At 32.8% G+C, this 25,326-nt stretch overlaps 2 protein-coding genes across 2 annotated transcripts; both read left to right on the top strand.

The window, feature by feature from the left end:
• Positions 1-2,422: 2,422 nt before the first annotated feature.
• On the top strand, positions 2,423-3,256 carry LOC107861221 (extensin). The gene has a single exon (XM_016706580.2). The coding sequence runs from the start codon at positions 2,423-2,425 to the stop codon at positions 3,254-3,256; it is 834 nt and encodes a 277-aa protein (XP_016562066.2).
• A 4,385-nt stretch (positions 3,257-7,641) lies between these two features.
• LOC107858167 (pistil-specific extensin-like protein) lies at positions 7,642-18,843 on the top strand. The gene is made up of 4 exons (XM_047407812.1): positions 7,642-8,104; positions 17,032-17,275; positions 17,358-17,881; positions 18,500-18,843. Exons 1-4 carry the CDS (start codon positions 7,642-7,644, stop codon positions 18,841-18,843), a joined length of 1,575 nt encoding a protein of 524 aa, XP_047263768.1.
• The last annotated feature ends 6,483 nt before the right edge of the window (positions 18,844-25,326 follow it).

The following is a 25,326-nucleotide window of genomic DNA, read 5'->3' as shown; positions in this document are numbered from 1 at the left end:
ATCGACTATTTGATCAAGAAGAGGGATTGAAGTGACACGAAATCTACATGTCAATTTTTGCACTTTTAGGATGGAACCAAGTCAAATTATGCAACTTTATGAATTATCAAGCACTAATCACCGGCTTACTAAGACACTAATCATAATTTAAGGGGTTAGCAAGTCATCTTCTTCATTTGTATCTTAGATATTTACAACTGCTATGTAACTAATTAAATAAATTCTCCATCTTTACACGCTCAAAAGATGTTGAATTTAATTATTGTATTCATCTTTATTATTTAAACAAATACCTTATTTCAGGTAACGTTTAAACTCATTAAAGTGAGATACACGTGTTAGGCGCTTACACCTTAGCTAGTTAAATAAATTTTAGGCCGGGTAAATATTTTAAAATTTATTTGCAATTGAAAAAAATATCAAAACCTATGACTAAATAGGAGCTTAGTTCTAATTAAAATCTCAAACCTTCCGCCGGAAGTTAGCTTTAATTTACTGAAGATCCAACTTCAAATCAGCTTTAGATTTCTAAAACCTCAACTCTAGAGTAAATTATCTGTGTTTAGTTTTTCTTTTTAAGACTATCATGTCTATTTGAAGTTTATTATTTGTATCAAAAAGTGATATAAAACTCCCTAATTTATATAATTTTAGAAGAATCAAGAAAAAAGCCAAGTAACAAAAATAGTTCGATTCAATTTAAATTTCTGATCTAATCTGAATAATGCAACTTCCTAATCATATTGGATCAACTTTTTCATTAGTGATCTCAGTGATGACAACTTCTTAATGAAATTGTTTGTCCTAGTATTCTTACCAAGAAGTCATACCAACTTGATTTTGTACAACTAATTTTAACTTTAATTAAAAGGAAATTAAACTTTTTTTTTGTTTGGAAAAAGGAAATTAAACTTCACGAACTTATAAACTTTTTTCCCGTATTAGAAGTTATGAAGTAAATTTCTCAAAAAGGCCGGTTACTTAGTGAAATTATTTAGTAAAGTTTAATCTAATTTTATACCATTAAATTCATTTAATTTTATTCTTTATTATACTCAAAATAGACTAATTTTCTCATAAAGTAATTATAATCAAAGAGCAAAAAGAAGAAGAATTGCACAAGTCTTCCCATAAAGTATTATACTTACGTGTCCTTTTAATTTTGATAGTACTTATAATCTTAACATAATTATTATTTGCATAAAAAGTTGTGATTAAAATTGAGTTGTTCTTTGTCATATAGTATTATCTTGTTTAATTAGTCTTGTAACATTCTCTTATTCATTTCATCACAAAACTCTAACTTGAGCTTCATCTTAAGTAATTCTTCAGCTTGGTCTCGCAGAATATCGATTGTATGTAGCAAAGAATTTTGTGCATTCTTTTTATGACCTGAAAGAGAGATGTTTATAAATTAATTAAATAAATAATACCATATGATAAAAGATAACCTAGTTAAATTACAATCTCTTATATTAATAACAATCGCATTAAGAAAATTTTTAACAAAAACTAAAATAAGAGAGGTACGCGTATTATCATACACTGTAAGAAATGTTAGTATTACAAAATCAATCTCGAGGGCATGTTTTTGTGATTATGTTTTTTATTTTTTGGTACAATGACGTTGTGGAAAAACAAGTCTAGAGTGATTTTAGATAAAATTTATAAATTGAATGACTTTATTAATACAAAATTAAGTTAAGTGATTTTACTATATAATTCCATATACTAACAAAATTACTCGAAATTATACTTAAAAGAGGGGAAGCTTGTAGACTTCACATTTTCTTAAAGAGGATGTTTCAAATATCAGTAGTAGATATGCATGCAATTACTTAATTTGAACAGAAAGTGATAGATATGCACTTTAGTTTCACATCACTACTGTTTCATTTTAATTCACCCTCTTGCGAAAAATATTTATTTCATTTTAATTATTTTATTTATAAAATCAAGGTTTTTTGTATATATTTTTCTCACTTTAATTATCATTAATATTAAATAATTATATAAAGTAATTTAAGATTTCAAAATATCAATAAGGTTAATTTAGTAAAATAAATACTTTATTAATTTTTATTTTTATTTTTAAAAGAATGTATCAAGTCAACAAAGGCCAACTAAAATGAAACGGCCTGAGTGAACAACAAAGCAATCGAAAATGTGAACACATATTATAAAGATAAATGAGTAATTGTTGTAATAATAGTAAACGTGTTCGTGGAATATTTGCATTTTGCAGGCCAAAAAAGTTTGATGATCCTGAATGAAATTCAATTTAATTAGGGAAAACACATTTAATCGTGGTATAAAAAATTTCATAAATATCCTTTTTGCATGGTCCGATAAATTTGGCCCCCTCAAACGTTATTTTACGTACTTCAATATACATTTGAAAGAAAGAATTATATCAAGTATTATGGCAGCAATATCAGTGAAGATCCTCTTACTAGTTTCAGTTTTAGTAGTTAGCTCATTCTCACAACTCACTCATGCAGATGAATTCACTGAAAATTCATCTGATCCAACTCTTCAACCTTTAAGGTTTGGACGTGGGCGTGGGCGTCCCCCTAAGTCTCCACTGCCCAAGCGGCCACCACCACCGGCGCCGGTTAAGTCTCCGCCACCACCAGTGCCGGTTTTGTCTCCGCCAACACCAGTGCCAGTTAAGTCTCCGCCACCACCAGTGCCAATTTTGCCACCACCACCAGTTCCAGTTAAGTCTCCACCACCACCAGTGTTAATTTTGCCACCACCACCAGTGCCGGTTAAGTCTCCACCGCCACCATCACCAGTTAAGTCCCCACCCCCACCCCCACCAGAAGATGAGCAACCACCTCCTCCACCACATGATGAGCAACCACCACCACCACCCGAAGATGAGCAACCACCTCCTCCACCCGAAGATGAGCAACCAGCTCCTCCACCAGAAGATGAGCAACCACCACCGCCACCTGAAGATAAGCAACCACCTCCGCCACCACAAGATGAGCAACCACCTCCACCACCAGATGTGGAGCAACCAGCTCCTGCACCACATGATGAGCAACCACCTCCACCACCAGATGTTGAGCAACCAGCTCCTCCACCACATGATGAGGCTCAGTCACCGGTACCATTGCCACATGCTGAGCAACCATTTCCTCCACCACCAGAGGTTCTGTCACCGGCACTATCACCAGATGCAGATGAGTCATTTCATACATCAACTGATATGCTGACCAATGAATTTATTTATTGGGAAAATAATTAATACTACACAGATTATTTTCAATCGTAAATCTGAAACCGAAACTCGCGATAACTTAGAATATATATGAGTATTATCTATTGATTAATACAAATGCAAGAATGGTTTTAGAATTTTAAACTCCTAATTTTTTCTCTGTATCTTTGTTTTACGAAGAAATGATTAAGAAATTAAAATACATAAGCAATGACAAAATAACCGGAACTATAAAAGGAGATCTGGTCGCATTGCACAAACATGTAATGGATATATGCTAACAATTACTAGTATATATTCAATAAATATCGTTAAGTATATATAATCAAGTAAATAAAAGTATTATTTTGCTTACGGTTTTAGATAAAGTATATGTTATTCAAAGATCTATTTCAATACCCTAATTTTTTCTTCCCTTTACTATGATAATTACTAATAATCTCTACCTTAGTGCATGTTTGTCAAGATGAAAAGTGCACACGTTAAAATGGAATTAGTAAATTCCTTCACTTCACGTATATGTCTATGTAAGGATCTTGAGTATATGTACTGGATTATATGGAATTATGGAGAAAGATATATGCAGCATGCATGATTATCCTAGTTGTACATTAATATATAATATACATACATATATATAATTTATACACAATAATATATAACTGTATTTTTATATTATATAACTGTATTTTTGATATAGAGCTACCTAATGTAATTATTTCAGGATGTCAGGTTAATATAGACCTAAATGTGTAATGTTTACCAGTTGTACAGCTTTAGCTTGTTAGCTTGGGCCCCTTCTCTTCTATTGGGCCATTTGCATGAATTCAACATCTAAAATTTTCCATCTATATAATATTCAGAAATCCATCAGAATTGGTTATCCATTCCCTTCTCTCTTTTTTATTTGTTTGTATGTAAATGAACTTCAAGGAGTTTTATCCGTCGGTAATTAAGTCTAACAATTGGCAGCCATGCGTGAGCTTTTTAATTTATCATCGAAAATCCGAGTTTCATTGTAAATGGAGCATTATTTTAATTAGATTAAATCCTTTGATTAATCCATATATTTATCACATAATATTTGGGTTAAAACATTTGCGTCTTACCGAACTTGCGGCAGATGAGTACATATTCCCCAAGTTTGTAAATACATTCGATCCCTTTAACCTAGTTTTAGACATTTGAGTTGAGTTAACAAAAATATGGGTGTTGTTCCAGTGAAAGGTCTAGTGCTTTTACAACTCTCAATGTTGGTAGTTTGCTCATTCTCAGAGCTGAGTCATGGAGAAGGAATTGAAAGTTTGCCTGATGCAACGACTCTTCGGGTATATAAGTTTCCTGAAAGTCCTCCCATTAACTTTTGGCGTACTCGTCAGCGGTGGTCACCCCCCCCCCCCCTCTCCACCAGCTCCTCAGACATCAGTTGTGGGAGGAACACCGCCAGATATGCTGTAAGAAAGTGAGGAAAATAAACAATTACATTAGTAAGAAAGTGAAGAAATAAACAACAGTATGAAATTATTGAGGGGAACTTTTGTTTCCATTTTCTTTATCTAGTTTGATGTAAGTACGAAAGAAAAATGTCCAACATTCGTAACAAAAATCAGATTATGGTTTTGAAATGTAAGTCCTTAACACTTGGTCAAAAATTTCTCTCTCTAACTTTTCTGTCAAACGGTCATATTCCTGCCGCGTATCATACACGCTCCGTGCATGGACCCGCCGGACGGCGCCGATAAGGCGCGTCTGGATGCTCAAATGATCCCACCCAAAGGGGCGAACCCATCTACAGCTGCAATTGCAGGAAAAACTTCATATGCCGCCACAATTAGCTCATCCCCTAACTCATCCCGTAACCAAATCTCATGGAAGTTCGACAGAAGAAAGAATAGGTCAAAGCAAAACACACTACTCACAATGGAGTCCCTGCCGTAATGTTCAAGGCGTCAGATTATTATGGTATAATGGCTGAAGAGTGTAGACTCACAATAGTGGGTAGATTTCTTAAATCAAGACCCCAAATAGATATAATCCGATCAAAATTCAAAGAATTGGTCACCATTAAAGGATTGACCAAAATAGAGGTTTATGATAATTTTAATGTGTTTCTCGATTTCACAAATGAGGAGGACTTCAATGCAGTGTGGTTCAAGAGAGTCATTGAAATTGAGGGACAACAGATGTGGTTGCAAAAATGGACGCCGGACTTCAAGCCGGAGGAGGATTTGCCTATCGCTCCGGTATGGGTCCTTCTCCCTAAGCTTCCATTCCATATGCATGGCAATATATCAAACAAATAGTCAGCTTTGTGGGTACACCTCTTGAAATGGACCAAACTACAAGAAGTAGAACTAGACCAAGTATGGCTAAGGTTAGAGTAGAAATTGACTTGCTCAAACCTCAGCCAAAATCGGTTTATGTTGGCTTAATTCATGAGAATTCCCCGCAGACAAGTTCTATGCAGAAACTTGAATATAAGGGGATCCCCATGTATTGCAAAAATTGTAGAAAACTGGGTCATGCCATAGCTAATTGTAGAGTATTGGAAAGGAAAAGGGCGATTGAGCAACAGAAACTTGAAGAGCAAAACAGGGAAAAGGACAATGCTGAACATACTAACGCTGAAAGGCAGAATGAACAAGGTAGAACACCGAAAACGGACAATGTAGATAACGATGATGAGAATAATTTGGAAAAACCTAAGGGAAAGAAAGATGCGAGCAAAAAAGTGGAACAGAAAAAGAAAGAGAATCTTGCTACGATTAGTGAAAGAATCAATAAGAATAAGAAGAAGGAGAAGAAAAGGAAGCTTCCGAAAAAGAAATCCAAAGTCTCCTTTAAGCCGAATATTGTTCAGCAGATTGGTAAAAGGACCAAGAAAAATCAACTGAAAGCTGCCTCCAAAGTGAAAGCTCCAGAGGAAGCAATCAAGACTCCCATAAATCTAAACGACAATAGAGAAGATGATCTAAATCGCGACAACAACGAAGAAGGAGGACAAAGTGAATCGCTACAACAAGGGGAAATACAGAAGGACAGAGAAAGACAAAATGATAGCCCAAACGACTTGAGCAGTTTCTATAAAGAAAACGTGCATTTCTCAAAGAACACCGAAGAAAGCTCTAATCAGAATTTACAAAAACGAACACCGACGGACGCAATCCATGAACTAGCATAGGAAGTTTCATCTGTTATTAAAAATATGTTGGGATTAAACTTGGTTGTTGATCTTACTCAACAAGGCATTCAAAAACCAGCCACCATCAAGCAAAAAGAGAATGAAATTGATCCTCAATTTCAAATGATCTCTCCTAACAAGGTAGTGGTGACGTTATCGGACAAACCAGTGCATCAACAACAAAATACGGATGATACTGCTGAATTTTCAGCTGTGAAGCTAAGAGGAAATGAAAGAAAGAAAATGCACAAAAAAAGAAAGAAGAAAGCTCCTATGCCCACAAAGCAAAGGAAACCAAAAACAATATCATCTAATATCCATGATAAAAGCTGTCTTTTGGAATATTAGAGGAGTTAGAACCAAAAAAGCCAATCATAGACTTAGAAATCTCATCAGTATTCATAAAGTTGATTTTGTAGCCCTATTTGAACCTTTCTTGGGTTTGAACAAGGTTGACAAGTACATGAAGTATTTTGGTTACCAACATAGCCTCACTACTCTGAATGGACAAATTTGGTTATTCTGGAAGGGAAACTATAACACCTCCACTATTGATAATACAGAGCAACAAATCACTATAAAGATGCATAATCCCAATATTGGAAAAGTTATCTACATTACTACTGTCTATGCTAAATGCACTTCCGCCGAAAGGAAAATCCTATGGGATAACCTGGAAAGAGTACATCGGCTTATTCAAGGACCTTGGTGTGTTAGTGAGGATTTCAACGTCATTCTTGATCCAGAGGAGAAGATAGGTGGCAGACCTCATCGAATTTCTAAGAGCCTTGACTTTAGTAGCTGCATGAAAGTTTGTGAAGTTGCGGATTTAGGTTTTATAGGCCCAAAATTTACTTGGTGCAATAACAGAATTCTAAAAAGGAGAATTTAAAAGAAGCTAGATAGAGTGTTCATTAACGAAGAATGGGCCGACTCTTATCAGAATAATGTCATCAGACACCTTCCAAGAGCTGGATCAGATCACAGGCCTCTTTTAGTTGAATGCTTTGACAACCAACATAGTCGAATCAAATACTTTAGGTTTTTAGATTTTTGGGCTGATCAACCAACCTTTTTGCAGCTGGTAAAAGAGATCTGGAGTACTAATATATCTGGTAATACTCAATGAAGACTCCAACAGAAGCTTAAACTTCTTAGTAAGAATCGTAGCACTTGGTTAAAAGAGGTTGTTGGAGATGTCTTTGAGTAAGTGAAAAAGTGGGAGATCAAGATGAAGGAACTGGAAGAAGAGGATCTCAACAATCCCAGTGATAAGAGCAGGGAAGATTTGAATGGGGGACAGGCAAAATACTTTAAATGGATGAACCATCAAGATAGTATTCTGAAACAAAAAGCTCAAATCAGATGGTGGGAAAAAGGAGATTCAAACACCAAATACTTTTATAGTGTTATCAGAGGACGAAGAAGAAGGGCGCAAATATACAGAATCAAGAATCATAGAAATAGATGGATTCAAGGAGACAAAAAGATAGCCAAGGTTGCAGTTCATCACTTTGAAAAACTATTTAATTTTTCTCATATTTTTGATGATTTTAACATTATGAACTATATTGACACTTGCATTACTGATGAGGAAAATAGCGTTCTTATTGCAGTCCCGGTGTTGGACGAGATTAAGGAAGCAGTCTTCAATATGAGTGCAACAAGTGCTGCAGGTCCTGATGGTTATTCAGGTATCTTTTTCCATAAATGTTGGGATATCGTTCAGTATGATATTATAGATTATGTTCAGGATTTTTTTTGAGGAAAGAATCTGTCCAAGTTTTATACTCATACTTGCTTAATGTTGATTCCTAAAATCGATTCACCAAATAAATTTCTGAATTTAGACCAATCCGTCTAAGCAATTTCACTTGTAAAATAATTTCTAAAATTCTTTCTAGATGACCTAATCCCCTTCTAGGAAAACTTATTTCTAAAAATCAAAATGTCTTTGTTAAACGAAGGCTAATCAATGAAAATATTTTATTAGCTCAAGAAATTGCCCATGGTATTAAACATTATAACAGAGGGGGCAATGCCATTATGAAATTGGACATGACCAAGGCATATGAAAGAATGTCCTAGTATTTCTTAATGAGTGTCATGAAACAATTTGGTTTTTCTAGTATTTGGCTTGACATTATATGGAGAACGATTTCCAATGTTTGGTATTCCATCCTTATCAACGGTGAGAGAGTGGGCTTCTTCAGTTTATCTCATGGTCTTAAATAAGGTGACCCTCTTTCCCCTTCTCTTTTTATTATTGGTTCTGAATTGTTGTCTAGAATGCTAAATAGATTGAATTCTCATGAGTATTTTACTCCTTTTAGCATGAACACTAACAACCTCCTCATTAATCATCTTGCTTATGCTGATGACATAGTTATTTTCCGCGGAGTTAATAATAGAACCATCAAACTCATTAAGCATCAAATTAGAAGATATAAGAATGCCTCTGGTCAACTAGTTAAAGATGCTAAGAGTTTCTCTATTACTGCTCTTAATACGGCTCCACATAGAATTAACAGGCTTAGGAGAGTGACTGGCTACATGGATAAATCTTTCCCCTTCTATTATTTGGGTTGTCCAATCTACCATGGTAGAAAGAATCTTAGCTATTTTGATAAAATGGTTGCTAAAATTGTTAAAAGGATTAATGGATGGCAAAGTAACATGTTATCACACAGAGGTAAGGTCATCCTCATTAATCATGTGCTTCAATCTGTTCCTATATATAATTTGTCGTCCCTTAACCCTGCCACTGACACTCTTAATCTAATCGAAAATCATTTTGCTAACTTTTTTTGGGGAGCTAGTGATGGTAAAAATAAGTACCACTGGTCTAAGTGGGAAAACTTGTGTATCCCAAAAGATGAAGGAGGTATTGGTATTTGAAGAATGAGGGACATTTGTAACTCCTTGATTGTAAAGAGATGGTGGAGGTTCAGAACTCAAACTTCTCTCTGGGCTCAATTCTTAATCAACAAGTACTGCAAAAGATCACATCCAGTTGGAAAAAAGCTAACTTCTGGGGATTCACATAATTGGAAAAGCTTGATGAAAATCAAAGAGCAAGCTGAACCACACATTATTTGGAAAGTACAACAAGGCAATTCATGTTTTTGGTGGGACAACTGGACAGGTATAGGGGCCTTGGCTAAACTTTGCCAAGGCCCGGGTAAGTCTTCCAAAACTCCCGTTAAATCTTTTATCCTGAATAATTCTTGAAACATCATTAAGTTAAACAATGTAGTTCCCGATTATATTGTGGATATCATATCCAACATAGCAATCGGTAACAACACTGAGAAGGACTATCCCATTTGGAATAATACCGAAAATGGTCTATTTGATAACTATTCTGCATGACAGCTAGTTAGAAAACAAAGACCAAAAAATAGTTTTCTAAATAATCTCTGGCATAATAGGCTTCCTTTTAAAATATCCTTCTTAACTTGGAGAATGTTTAAAAAGAAACTTCCTTTCAATGCATAATTACTAGAATGAATATCAACTCACAAAATGATTGTTTTTGTTGTAAGAATGCACAACGTGATACAATGTATCATGTTTTTGGAGATGGCGAAGCATCAACACAACTATGGAGCACCCTAGGGAATCCGTTGGGCATTCAACATACTAATCAACCTACGACCCAAATTTTTAAGGCGTGGTGGGGTATAAAACCAATCAATGAAATTCACAAAATGATCCTGAAGATCACCCTACAATAATATGCTGGGAGATTTGGAAGCAACGGTGTGCCTGCAAATATGGAGGGCAAAGATACTTCTGTAGGAATAAGATGTGTTATCAAGCAATTGGGAATATCAAAATCGTTTTGACAAGAACTGGTACTAGCTTCCATGAGAAAAACAACTAGCCAGATTTTTGTCTTGAAATTAAACGTCTTAGGCCAACTCAGAGGATTAGATGAGTCACCTGGAAAATGCCTTTTGCCGGGATGTTAAAGATCAACTCGGATGGCAGCTACATTCGTGAAAATGGGAGAGCTGGAATTGGGGGACTAGTTAGAAATAGTCACGGAGATCTTCTCATGGCATTCTCTATTCCTATCTATTCTAATAGCAACAACATGGCTGAGGCCATGGCGACTGAGTTTGGCGTAAAATGGTGCTATCAATTCGGGCATACCAATTTTACTCTAGAACTCGACTCTATGAACTTAGTTAACATGATCAACAATAGTGGGGTAACCAATATAAAGCTCAAACCGATGATAGACTCTATCAACAACATCAAAAATGAAGTCTAGATGCAAGTTCGTCACTGTTATAGAGAAGAAAATCAAGTAGCAGACTTCTTAGCAAAAATGGCCTCCAATTCAAACCAAACTCTCATCACTCACTCTTACAACGTTCTTCCAAGACAAGCTAAAGGAGCTTTCTTGCTAGATAAATGGCAACTCCCAAGCATTAGGTGTAAATATGATAGAGCTAATTTCTATGTAAGTTAGTTTCATGTTTGTTTCATCTCCTAGAAGGCACTAGTTGATTTTGTAAGCCTTCTAGTCTTTTGTGTGTGTTGGTTCACCCAGGCTTAGTGTTGTATTGAGGTCAGGTCTAGCCCCCCTCTGTTTTGTTAATACAACACAACCCGACTTTTTTGGGTTTTAAAAAAAAAAAAAAGAATTGTAAGTCCTAAATTAAGACTTCATGAAAATTAAAAGTACTACTCCGTATGTATTATTTAACAGGAGAGTGAATGGTTCTTCTGGATTTTGAATCTCGAAGTGTAATTTTCCTACGTACTTTTGATTTTTTAATTAATTAGTGGAGTAGCACAACAAAAGAAGATATATAAAACAATGAAAGGGATCAATCAGGCTTAGCTTGTTCAGGAATTAATGGAAGACAAAATAATTTGTAACATCATGGAATTAATATAGCTCAATGGCAAATTAAAATTCTGGAAACATGGGTAATATATATATATATATATATATATACATATTCTGTTGTACATTTCATCTCATGAATGAGGTGGTCATACAATATAATTTAACATGATATCAGATTATCCACAAAAGTCTATTTCGAATGTCATTGCCAAATCCTATAAATAATTAAATAAAGAATTCCAGTGTTTAGCAAAAACATATAATTTAAACATAAGTTTGTCCATTATATTTTTACTTTGTTCGTGATCATTTTGGTCCAAATCAACTTTTACTGAGCATGTAAAGAGGTCCAAAGAATTTTAATAGCAAAAACACACGTCTCAATCCCTTGTAATCCCTTGTAGACTTTGACAAATGAGGAGTATGTATGAGTTTCAAGTTCGGCTCTACTCAACAGCTTTGAGATTAATTTGGAAATATTAGTTTCCAAATTGAATTATTTAAAATTATTGGTGAACAATAGCATTCGGAAGTTTCCAAATTGAATTATTTAAAATTATTGGTGAACAATAACATTCGGAATTCTTAACTTTAAATCTTTAATCCGTAAATAGTGTCATTAGACAAATATTACAGCCATCCGCTCTTCTTGTGAGTCGCTACATGGTTTATATGACGAGGTAAATATTGTTTGTAATTCTCTAAGGTCAAAAATAAATATAATAAGAAGGGAGATTTCCCTTTTTCCGCTGTTACTTCAATAATCCAGAAAGGTAACACCCATTTATTTTATTTTTTGACTATATTAAAAAGGGATGTGCACTTTACTTATTTAATTTAGAAAACTAATAGATAATTTGTGTTGACTTATGATAATTAATAGTAATATAGTAAAATTATCATTTTATTTATTGTTTCTGTGTATCAAGTCAAACATGATTGCAACTAGCTAGCTGGAAGGATTTTTTTCTCTTTTTTTTAACATACATGATATTAGGGTATCATTGTAACGAGTGCACTTAGTAGTAATTTTCTAATTAGCGAAGTGGGGGTCAATTAAAATTATTGAGAAATTAATTAGTATATATCTGTTTTAAGAAAAAGCAAATGGAGAAACGAAAAATAATCCCATGTCTAATGTTGGATCATGTTAATTAATTTTTTGCCAACTTATAAACTCTCTCCGCATGGCTTCTGCATACTCATGTGGTCATGTGTAATTTTTCATCAAATTTCTATTGCGGGGATATGAGTATTTTCTGTTACCTTGAAAGCTTGAAACATCTAGAGTAGAATTCAAGGGGAGCAAAGCAACAACCGTTTATTACTGGAACATCCAAGTGTAATCGGAGACATTGAAATTTTGTGGGCTCTACAAAAAGAGTTTAATTTTGGTTAGAGTTTTTGGGGCTACTTTACCCCAGCTATTCTACCTAAACCCTAAATTACACCAATATAAAGGGGGCAAATATCACTTTAAAGGTATCTCCAGTATCCCACAAATTTACGGGATATTCACAAAGAGATCAACGATCTTCAAAGTCCCAATAAATTCATGAGATATTTATAGATTAAAACTCTTTTTTTCTTGATAATCAAATCAAATACATCAAGAAGATCCACAAAACCTCATTTCATGGAGATCCAATCCAAATATTCCTATATTCGAGAAATACGTCACTAACGACGCTCGAATTATGGAGAAATACTTATCAAATCCTACGTTCGAGAAATACGCTACTGACAGCCCTCGAATTATGCAGAAAATCAAGAGAGAAGAATCAAGGGAGGAACAGATTTGTACTCACATCATTTATCAATAAAATTATTGTTTCTTCATTTTTTTTATTTGTGGATAGAGTTTATTTTTCATAAATTATATTATGTTGTAAATAAATTGGTACGCCCAGTGGGACCAAATCTGCCCTTCAGCTCTTCTCTCATAAATCAAATATGCAAATCTGTAGCCGTCTTCCATCGTAAAGATGGAAGCGGTACTTCAAGACTCGTCTTTGAGTTTCATCAAGTCTACACTCCGACAAACCTTGAAGTAGAGGCATTTGTAGACATTGTTGTTGGCTCTATAAAAAGAGCTCAATTTTGGTTAGAGTTCTTGGGACTACTTTACCCTAAATCTAGCTTGGTAGCTGCTCTACCTAAACCCTAAATTATGCCTGTATAAAGAGGCAAATGTCCCTTTAAAGGCATCTCCAGTATCCCACAAATTTACGGGATATTCACAAAGAGATCAACGATCTTCAAAGTCCCAATAAATTCATGGGATATTTATAGATCAAAACTATTTCTTCTTGATAATCAAATCAAATACATTAAGAAGATCCACAAAACCTCCTTTCATGGAGATCAAATCCAAATATTCCTATATTCGAGAAATACACCACTAACGGCCCTCAAATTACGGAGAAATTCATATCAAATCCTACGTCCAAGAAATACGCTACTGACAGCCCTCAAATTATGGAGAAAATCAAGAGAAAAGAATCAAGGGAGGAACAGATTTGTACTCACATCGCTTATCAATAAAATTGTTGTTTCTTCATATTTTTATTTGTGGTTGAAATTTATTTTTCATGAATTAAATTATGTTGTAAACAGTAATACTCAAGTAATGATCAGTAATAAACAATTATTTTAAAAATGGAAATCAAGAAAAAGATAAATAGTTCTTCTCGCGAAAACAGTAATCTGAAGACCTTGTAAGGAAATGCTTGAGTTACAAGAATCAAATAGTAGTAGCAAGTAAAATTAAAGGATATGGTCTGCACTAAAAAAAAAAGTATTATTGACGTTAAGAGTGCAAAATGCGATGAAGAAAGTAAATTAAGTTACTGATTATTTCACTCGTAAAGTAAATTGATATTGGGCGAATTAATATTAGAGAGAGGTGATTAAACGTGACATGGAGCAGTTACAGTTTACTGAGGATATGATCCTAAATAGAAGGTTTGGAGGAAGCATATTAGGATAGAGGGCTAGTGCGCGTGAATGAGTCTTAATTAGGCAGTAGTTAGGAGTGTTGTGGTGTAGCTTCGCTAGTAGTCTTATGGCCTTGTGCATAGGGTAGAAATCCTAGTGTCTTTGGTTTGTTAGTGTATAATATTGTTTTGTGAGTATTGTTCATTTGTGTTTTCGCCTTGTTTTATTATTTATGATTACTTTGATTACTATCCTTTTGTCTTGAGTCCAGGATCTATCGAAAACGACCTCTCTACTTTTTCGAAGATAGTGCTATGAATTGCATACACTTTACCCTCCACAAACTCTATTATGTGGGAATATACTCTGTTTCATTCTTTATTAATAAACCTACTCTCTCTAAAGGAGCAACATACTAAAAACAATACGTGCGATGAAAAATCGTTTGAAAATTTTTGTGATAAAATCATTATAAATTGACAAATTTTGACACAAACTCACAATAGTTAATATTCTATAGCAACTCCATATGTTATATATGTTGTATTGGTAATGTGATCACCAAGAGGACTTGTATATAAGTTTTCTCCTATATTATAAAGGGAAGAGGACGAGAATGGCTTGTCGGTCAAAGTATTTTTATCAAAATGACCTTTGAATTCATATTACCATATAGTAGTCATTTCCATCAAATGGCTACTGAATATTCCATTACTCTTCTTCCTCTCTCTTTTTTTTTCACTATTTTTTTTCCTTTTTTCTTTTAATGTTGTTATTTTTTTATTTTTTTTTTGAAAAAAGTCCACTTTATCCATCCATTTATTTTTTCAGATGCGATCACAAAAATAAAAACATGAAATATAAGTCCACCTATAATTGTTCCATCTCTTTTCAAATGAGTTAACACTATAGTGGCACTTTGACTTATTTTTTTCTACTATCCCTCTCTTTTTAATCGAAAAAATTCAGGAATGTTTGAACAGTAAGGGTACAGGATTTAATAAATTTTGTATATGCTTGCACAAATTTTCACAAAATTTTAGGTGAAGTTAACAAATTTACGAATAACGAATTACTGCATACGTTTGCACAAATTTTCTCTGTAAAAGGTATATGCATGTGGTATATATACTGTATCAACGTGGAATAAAAGTGTATCAATCTAGTATAAAAGTGTATCAATGCGGTATCAAAGTGTATCAATATGATATAAAAGAGTATCAATTGGATATAGGGACTGCATGTACTTGCATAGAATTTCATTTCTCTTTTGTAAAAAGTGTATCAATATAGTATAAAAGTGTATCAATTGAGTATAGAGACTGCATGTGCCCAATTGGGTCAAATGGCTAAAAAAGGAAATTAATTTGGTCGACTGGCTACAGTTGTCCACCTTTTCAAAAATGGTTAGTCCATGTCCTTTTCCATATTATAAATGACAATGAATCAGCTAAAGCAGGCTGCTCATGATCAACATGTTTGCTTTAACTGTTTCAATTATAATTTTTCTATACCATTCTTGATTAATTATTATGAGTCATTTATATATTAAAAAATTAATAATATTTAATGAAAAGATAAAATAGACATTATGATATGTCTGTTTCATCTGCTTCGATAATAATTTTAGTATATCACTTTTGATTAATTATTACAAGTCATTTATGTATTAAAAAATTAATAAAATTTAATTAAAAAGGTAAAATAGACTTTTATTATATATCTGTTTCAGTTGTTTTAACCGTGATTTTACTATTTCACCTCTAATAAATTATTATAAGTTATCTAAGTATTAGAAATTAATAATATTTCATTAAAAAAAGTAAAATAGACACAAAATTAAAAGTCAACTCTTATGTTTTAAACTAATATGACGACTTATATGGGGTTCAGTTAAATTTGTTCACCAGTGGAGTACTTTTGTTCGTAATTTTATTAATCACCTCTAATTAGTTATTATAAGTTATTTAAGTATTAAAAAATAAATAATATTTAATAATAAGAATAAAATAGATACAAAATACTAAATTAAAAATGATTGTATGAAGTATTTTGCCATAGTAAATCTGTATAATAAGAATAAAATAGATACAAAATACTAAATTAAAAATGATTGTATGAAGTATTTTGCCATAGTAAATCTGTATCGAAAAGAAAGCATGAAAGTAGTACACCTATTGAGATCTAAAGGATTAGATTCAAACAAAAAATTAATTACATAGTTACTAGCTTAAATTTGAATAAATAAAATTTTCATTTTTATCAAATACAAATAAATGAAGCATAAAATACGTAAAATAAAAAAATTAATTTTTATTTTTTTACCATTTTTTTATTTCAATTTATATGACACCATTTGATTAAGCATGGTATAGAAAAAATGAAATGCTTTTCAAATTTGTGGAATAAATAAACTTTAGATTTTGTATGATTATAAAATATTTTATTAAAATATAAAACAAAAATTATAAAAGTAAATTTTTTCTAAAAATGAAAAAATGACATTCTTTTTTAAGCAAGTTAAAAAAATAAAATATATTACATAAATTGAGAAAAAAATATAAATATTAAGCCGTGCTCATCACTAACGACATGCCACTAGTGTTTACATATGGCTTCTAATTTTATTTTCTTAATATTTCAATGAAACAATTTTCTTTTTTGGGGAATGGAAGATAATTTTATTTATAATATTAAGTAGTATTTGTAATAAAACAAAATTGAGAATCTTCTCTTCTGTAAATTCATTCAGTTTGACTTCCTTCAACATAGGTGATTAATTAATTGAGTTAACAATAGTAACTATGGTTGTAATTTCAGCTAAGGCCCTACTAGTACAATTACTTTTAGGTCTATTACTTGCCTCATTCTCAAAGCTGAGCCATGTAAAAGGCTTTGATTTGCCTACTATTGATGATACATTGCCTGATTTGGGCTTCCAACCACTGCAGATTACCCCAGGCAGATTTCGACCTCGACCGGGGACCGAGAAAGAATTTCAACCTTCACCGCGGGTGCGGTTATCACCACCTCCTCCGTCACCGTCACCGTCACCACCTCCACCGTCATCAGACTTATCATCACTTATTGGACCTATTATCATCGGCCTTTTGGCTCCTCCCATTAGGCCTCCTCTAATAATTCCTCCTGGTTTTCCCCCCAACGCCATCGTCACCATCACCACCAGGTAATAAGTCACCATCTCCACCTCCACCTCCACCTCCAGAGTGTAAGCCATCACTGAAACCACCTCCACCACCACAGGTTAAGGCACCGTCTCCAGCACCAGCAAATCAACCACCTCTTCCTCGGGCACCATCTCCATCACCAGCGAAACAGCCAACTCCATCACCAGCAAAACAACCATCTCCATCACCAGCAAAACTACCAACTCCACCACCAGTTACGGCACCATCTCCATCACCACATGCAAAAAAACCACCGCCGCCTCCGCCAGCTTCTCCACCATCAATTGCTAATCCATCAGTTATGGCACCATCTCCATCACCAGTAGAGAAACAACCCTTTATTCGACGGCGACCAATTAAACCGATAATTCTACCTCCATTACTTCCCACCGCCGAGACTAGAACCGTTAAGGGCCTTGTGTACTGTAAATCTTGCAACAGCTATGGGGCTCCTATTCTCCTCAACGCCTCCCTACTCCAAGGTCTATTTAACTATACTAGCTTCATTAATTATGCTTTAAAAATATAAATTTGAGTATCATAAACTTTATACAATGTTTAATCAAAGAGATAATATTAGAAAAGTAAGATAATTTTTTTAATGAACTGGACAATTAAATTAAAATAAATATTTTTAATAAGTGGGTCAACTAATATTTTAGGTTCACCATTTAGTATATTTTTAAATATTTACTAACTTTAAATATATATATATATATATATATATATATATATATATTGACCAGTCATATGCTCCGTCTTCGGTAAAAATTTAGCCTCACCGGTATACACTAAATAAACTAATGTATACATGTAAGAGGAGGTACTTAATTTCTATTTCTATGTGGTTACGTATTAATCACATGTAATGCATGTCACATAAACTCAAAACAAACTAAAACACTATCTTTGGAGATAGTTCGCATAGGAATGTATGTATTGGTTCACGTAAGGGTGCATATAGAATATCGAAGGGAGTTATTTCAAGTAAGTTTCAATAAAACCATTGTCACGGTTACAAAGATGTAGGTGATTTTTCTGTTGGAATTTTGCTTACACAATTCAATTAATGGTTGTTCTAATTAATATTATTCTTGCAGGAGCTTCTGTGAAGCTAGTTTGCTACAATGGAAAGAAGGGAATTATTGAATCAGCCACGACAAACAACAATGGTGTGTTTCTGATCACGCTCAAATCTTTAAGTGGAGCAGATATCAGCAAGTGCAGGGTATACTTACTGAAATCACCAAATCCCACTTGTAATGTACCAACAGATTTCAATGGCGGTAAAACAGGTGCTCTATTGAAACAAGTTGTACCACCTAAGCCACCAATTGTTACCCCTGCCATGCGTCTGCCGGAACAACCACCCATATTTGATTTCTATGATGTTGGACCTTTTATTTTTGAAGCATCAAGCAAATTGCCATGCATGACTTACTAGAACAAGTAAAAATAAGGTACTTCGTCTCATTTTATGTTATGAGGTTCGGAGAGAAATGTAGGAAAAATAAAGAATATAAGAGCACTGAGTTATGGAAAATACTTTTTTCTTTTGTTTTCTATGTATCATTGAAGGAGACAAAAGTTTGTACCAATACAGAAAAATCGAATGTCACAAAGTCAAAAGTATAGTCTATATGATAAATTGAAAAGCTGACTTGATTATTGGGCTTTGAATGCACGAATTACTTTAGGTTTTGAATTTCCAAAATTTTTCATGTACGTACAGTGATATTCACAAACAAGGACATAGATGAAGTGTTGATGATGATAAAGAAGAATTTATTTCGCCTTGAAAATCAATATGTTCATATATCTCCAACAATTGGACTTGTATAATGTTATTCTCCCTTCTACGGGTATAAGAATCTGTATACTAGAAACAACAACTTCAATTTTAGTTCAATGTTTAAAAAACAAGAACACAATGAAGTACAGAAAATACCCTCAACACAAGATCAAAGTGATCTTTCTAAGAAGTGTATTTTATTTTCAGAAATTAAGATGAAACAGAATTTTAGATCAAGTCCTCCGAGTTCACGGAGAGTCCTTAAAGAATAATTCCCCTCATTGTACCCGAGGTTATGGAATTTTCCTCCCAAGATAAAATGACCTTCAATCCAATTATAGTTGTATCTCAAATAGTTGGATTTCACGAACGCACTCAACGGTTTGAATCATCATACAGAATATTTTTAAGAGAAGAAGAGTTTTTATTCCAAAAAATTTCGTACCTAAACCTTTGAATGAAAACAGGTTTATATAGCCACAATATGCCTCTTCTGAAAAGAGGTCATGGTTCACTTTAGAGGTTTGCCTTTTCTGAAAATTGATGTCTTTTCATCCAAAACTATGTCTTTTCAAAACAGACATACCATTCATAACATTGCATCAGTTCAGTTCGAAACAGTGCATCAGTTCAGGTTGAAACATTGCAACAGTTCACTGTATACATACATATAAATGGAGGATAAAACACAGAAAATATTTATTGCGTTTTCATTTTTCACTTAGGTATTTCAGGAATTCAAATAAATTTTGTCCAAACATATATATCTCATCAATCAATTGCCGAAGCCAAAGCTAAGCTAGCGAGCAACAACAACGGCGCAAGACATCTCCTATTTCTTGCCTCACTAATCATGTGGAGTAAGTGTTCATTATTATAAACACTCCAAAGTTCCCTTCTCCCACCAATGTGGAAGAATTAATAAACTTTTCAATTTGGGAGTATTGGTGGGAGAATTAATAAACTTTCCAATTTGGGAGTACACCTTCTAAATTGGTGTCTCCTTCCTTCCACTATTTTTCTCACCATTTTCATTCACACCTTTCCATACATATTCAACCCAACATATAAGTCTTCTAGCCCATCGAGCTACTGATTCTGCGAAGAGTTGAAAACTCCTAGTCAAATATTTTATCAACAATGGCTCCTGGTACATGGAATAACTTTGAAGGATCATAACCAATCAATCATATACGTGGCATCATCTCCAAAATTGACTAGGAAGGATCATAACCAATCATATACCGGGCTTCATCAAATTGAATACTGATGGAAGCTTCAACAAGGACACTATCAAAGCAGGTTTGGGGGGAGCGCTCAGAGATGAGGGAGGACAATTGATCATGGCCTTCTCAATTCCCATATCAGTTAATTGGTGTAGAAACAATGGATACACCAACCTTCTTATAAAATTAGACTCCATGGTCGTTACCGAAATACTCAAAGAAAAGAAGGCAGGAAGCTTTAGACTTAACAAGATTATATTATTGACAACACCTCTGGATAGTTCAAGCACACAACGGCAAAATATAAGCATTGGTATAGGGAAGCTAATCAACTTGTAGACTGGCTAGCCAAAATGGCATTGAACTCTCAAATTAACAACATCTATTTACCAGAACAGGAGCTTCAAAATGGTGCTAAAGGCCTCTTATGCTTGGACAAGAGACAAGTTCCATCCATTAGAACTGAAGATGACAAGGCAAATTTTTTGTTGGTTAGGCTAATTACTTTATGCACAGTAGGAGAATGAGCAATAAGTTGTTTTGTTGAAAGCTCTTCTTTTTTATTTTGACGGATAGTCTCTATCGTGTGTTGTAATTAAACCTTTGGTATGATATACAACACCCCCAGATGACTGAGAAATTTATCAAAAAATAAATAAAAAAATCTCCAACATTTACAGTATCCTCCTTGCTGGGAGAAGATAAAGTATCGTTAAGTCAATTTGGAACAATTGATAATACACAGATGGTAAAATTAGCAAATAAAATTATAATTTTTTCATTCGTTTAAGTTTGGATTGATTATTGACTTGATTATTTGTTAGTTCAGACCGTCTAAATTTAAATGATATCTAGTCCAAATTGACTTTCAAAAAAATATTTATATATAACCATAATAAACAATAATGGTAATAATTTATTAGGTACTCATAAAAAAATAAATAAGGCAATTAATATTTAATAAGAATTTGGCAGTTGAATTTTGACCCGCTTTTAGCCTATTTCACCCTAAGTAACTTTGGAAGAGTCGACCACTAGAGTTGGCATGGTGGTTCAGCGTCATGTCCCTTAAGCAAGAGGTCGGGAATTTGATCCCCTCCTCTGGCGAATGGAGCAAACTCTGTGGCCAGTTTCCTACCGCTTAGTGTGCTGACAGAGGAACGGAGGATTAGTCTCACGACTGCCGGTTGTGGGGATACCTTGGGAAACCAAAAACAAAAAAAACTTTGGAAGAGTCAATAATTCGTCATGTATTAACTCAACATATTTTAACCCGTCCAAATTCAATTTAATTCGCCCATTCATTACATTCCAAGGATTCGATCTCTTAGAGGTGATGACCCCTGCATTTTAACGTACAACCATCCGGTGCTCCTACGAGTCAATACATAGTTTATATTACGTGGTAAAATCGTGCATATAATTCTCCAAGGTCAAAAGTAAATTATAAGAAGGGAAATTCTCATCTTTTTTTCCTGTTACATTATTAATCGAGATACCTCATATTCATTCTTTTTTTACTTTAGCTGTACTAATAAAAAAAAAATTGACTACACTTACAACTTGTTCAATTTAAAAAATCAAGAGATAATTTATAATAATTAATCGTGATATAGTTAATTATTATTTTATTTATTATTACTTGTGTATGTCAAGTCAAACATGTAATTTAAAAAAAAACATCTCCTACATACATTTAGGATGTAATTTTCTAATCAATTGTAACGAGATGACTCCATTGTAATTTTCTAATCAGCAAAAGTGGAGTGAATTAAAATTAATGAGACATTAATTAGAATATCTGTTTTAAGAAAAAACAAATGCAGAAACGAACAACTATTCCATGTCTAATGTTGGATCATTTTAATTTTCTGCCAACTGATAAATCCTCTCGACATGGCTTCTGCATGGTCATGTCCAATGTCAGTTTGATCAAATTTCACTTGAAATCTTGAAACATCAATAGAAAAATTAAATGGTAACAAAGCAACAAAGTTTATTAATTAATGGAAGATCAAAGTGTAACATAGAATACTAAATTAATCAGTAATAAACAGGTTTCTTAAGATAAAAGTTGAAACGAAGATAAATAGCGTAAAGGCTCCGATTTAATTACATTTTTCTTGCTCTTCATAACAACTTTCATGAAGATTTTCCAAGAAAATGCGTAAAATTAACGAACCAAAGAGTACCAATTAAGAAAATATGGTGTACATTTTTAAAAAAGTACGAAAAAGGGTCAAAAATACCTTTAAACTATTCGAAATGGATTAAAAATATCCTCCATTTGTTTTTTGGCTCAAAAATACCCCTCCACTAATTTTTTTGTCTCAAAAATACCCCTCCATTAACTTTTTGGCTTAAAAATACCCTTCTCTCTAACGGAATACCACCAGACATGCCACGTGGATTAAAAAGGTCACTTGGCCAGTCCACGTCAGCATAGATGTGGGAAATTACTCAATTTAATCCATCTAACCATCAACTCAATTTTGTCTATTTAAAATATCCAACCCCGCCTGTATTTAAAAAAACCCTACTCAAGAGGAAAAATTTGAGAAATTGATTGCTTATTTTTCATGTGATAGGTTCAGATATTGTGGATCCATCAAGGTAAAAGATGAGGAAATAATCAGGCCCTCAAATTGTTACTCAAAAGAATCGGGTCGACCCTAGACAATTGGTGCCTCAATAGTCAACCCAATTTTCAAGAGCTCAGATTGCTACTGGAATTCCTATCTGAATTTGTCCAATCAGGAACCTGATTGCAGTGAGAGGAATGGTAATTCGGAGATGAAATTGAAATTTGGAGAGAGTAAGTTTTGAGGCAATATACGACAACTGCAAGTTGATGAGGTCAAGAATTGCTTGAATGAGTCTCGTAACTTTAAAAATATTGATAATAGAATGGAAGAAGGTGAAATGGATGATCTAAGAAAAAAAAAATTGAAGAATTGAATTTTGTCTCTTGGATCGGGTTAGATTTTTAAATAGAATAAAATGAGTTGATGGTTAAATGGACAAAATGGAGTGATTTTTCATGTGTACGCTGATATGGACTGATTAAATAATTTTTTTTTAATCCAAGTGACGTGTTTGATGACATTCCGTTAGAGAGAAGGGTATTTTTTAGCCAAAAAAATAACAGAGGGGTATTTTTGAGTCAGAAAACAAACAGAGGGACTTTTATGAGCCAAAAAAGAAACGAAGGATATTTTTAATCCATTTTCAATAGTCTAAGGGTATTTTTGACCCTTTTTCGAAAAGGATATTACTGATATTATGAGTGCAAAATGCGAACAAGAAAGTAGATTAAATTAGAGATTTCTCTGTAGTAAAGTAAAGTTGATCTAGAATTGTAATTATGTGTACCAGATAGTTTTAAGGAGATCTTTCAAAAGTAGCCATATTTTGCTAGAAAACTCACCTTTAATAGTCATTTTACATAATTACCATTTATAGTCGTTGTATTCAATTTACGCCCGCTGTATTCGATTTTATCAATAGTCTGTATTCATATAAAATATAAATACAGTATCATTTAGTTGTTGTATTCGATTCACAGCCGTTGTATTCACTTTTACTCAGTGGTCTGTATTCATAAAAACATAAATATACTACATATTTAGTCTTGCCAAAAACACTACCATTTTTTTCTTTTTTATTTTTTCTTTTTCGTGTTTTCCTCGATTTTTCTTCTTCTTTTTTTAAATTTTTCATATTTTTATTTTTTTCATTTTTTATATATATTTTTCTCTCTTCTAACTCTCTTTCTTTTTTTTTCCTTTTCTTTTCTTTTATGTACTTATTTTCTTTATCATTTTTTTTGTTCTATTTTATATTTTTTGTATTTTTAAAAAATATAACTATTCAAGCACAAGTCATTGATGATAACGTAAACACCATAATTGTTTATCTATTTGTAGTCACGTCGTCATTTATATTTTTACAACTATATTTGTATTTTTATTTTAAAGTTTGCGCTTGTATTTGTATTTTGTAGTTCGCGTCTATATTTGAATTTTATAGTTCACACTTGTATTTGTATTTGTTAGTTCACCCCATCATTTATATTTTATATAATTCGTACTTGTATTTTAAAAAATACTTTGTATTTGTATTTTATAATTGACTGTGTATTATATTGGATTATATTTGTATTATGATTTTATTGTGTTGGTATATTTAGATCATATTTGTATTTGTATTCTATTTTCGTCGATGTCTTTTTATTTTTAAAGAATTATTTTGTATTTGTAAGTTGATTGCATATTGTATTTAACCGTGATTATGTACAATTTATCATTTATATTTGTATACAAACAAGTAAATGCATTAATTGTATTTTCTTGATTTTAAAATATATAAATATGCAATGTATCATTTGATACCAATGTACCATTTTATATTTGTATGTCAAAATTATTATTCTTATTTGTAAATAAATAAATATCACTTGATACAAATACAATTACAAACAAATGAAACCAATGATTTTAACAATACAAATACATATTGTATTTGTATATATTGTATTTTTATAAGAAATTGAATTGTATTTATTTGTATCAATAAATGCAACTCGTATAAATAAATACAAACAAGTATTCGTAAAATGAAAATCAATCGTTCCTTTTCAATAATTAAAAAATACAAATAATAGTTCGCACTTGTATCTATATGTTATAATTTGTATTTGTATTTTATAGTTTCCACTTATATTTGTAAGTTATAATTCGCTTTTGTATTTATATTTTATAATTCAAACTTGTATTTTTGTTTGCTAGTTCGCACAGATGAAAAGAATAAGAAAAAATGTGAGAAAAAGGAGAAAAAATACAAAAAAAAAAAGGAGAGAAATAGAAAAAAGAGAAGAAAAAAAAAAAAGAAGGAAAAAAAAAAAAAGGAA

Source organism: Capsicum annuum, chromosome 2, assembly GCF_002878395.1.
Source record: "Capsicum annuum cultivar UCD-10X-F1 chromosome 2, UCD10Xv1.1, whole genome shotgun sequence".
NCBI lineage: Eukaryota > Viridiplantae > Streptophyta > Magnoliopsida > Solanales > Solanaceae > Capsicum > Capsicum annuum.
This window is presented reverse-complemented; position numbering and strand designations above follow the sequence as displayed.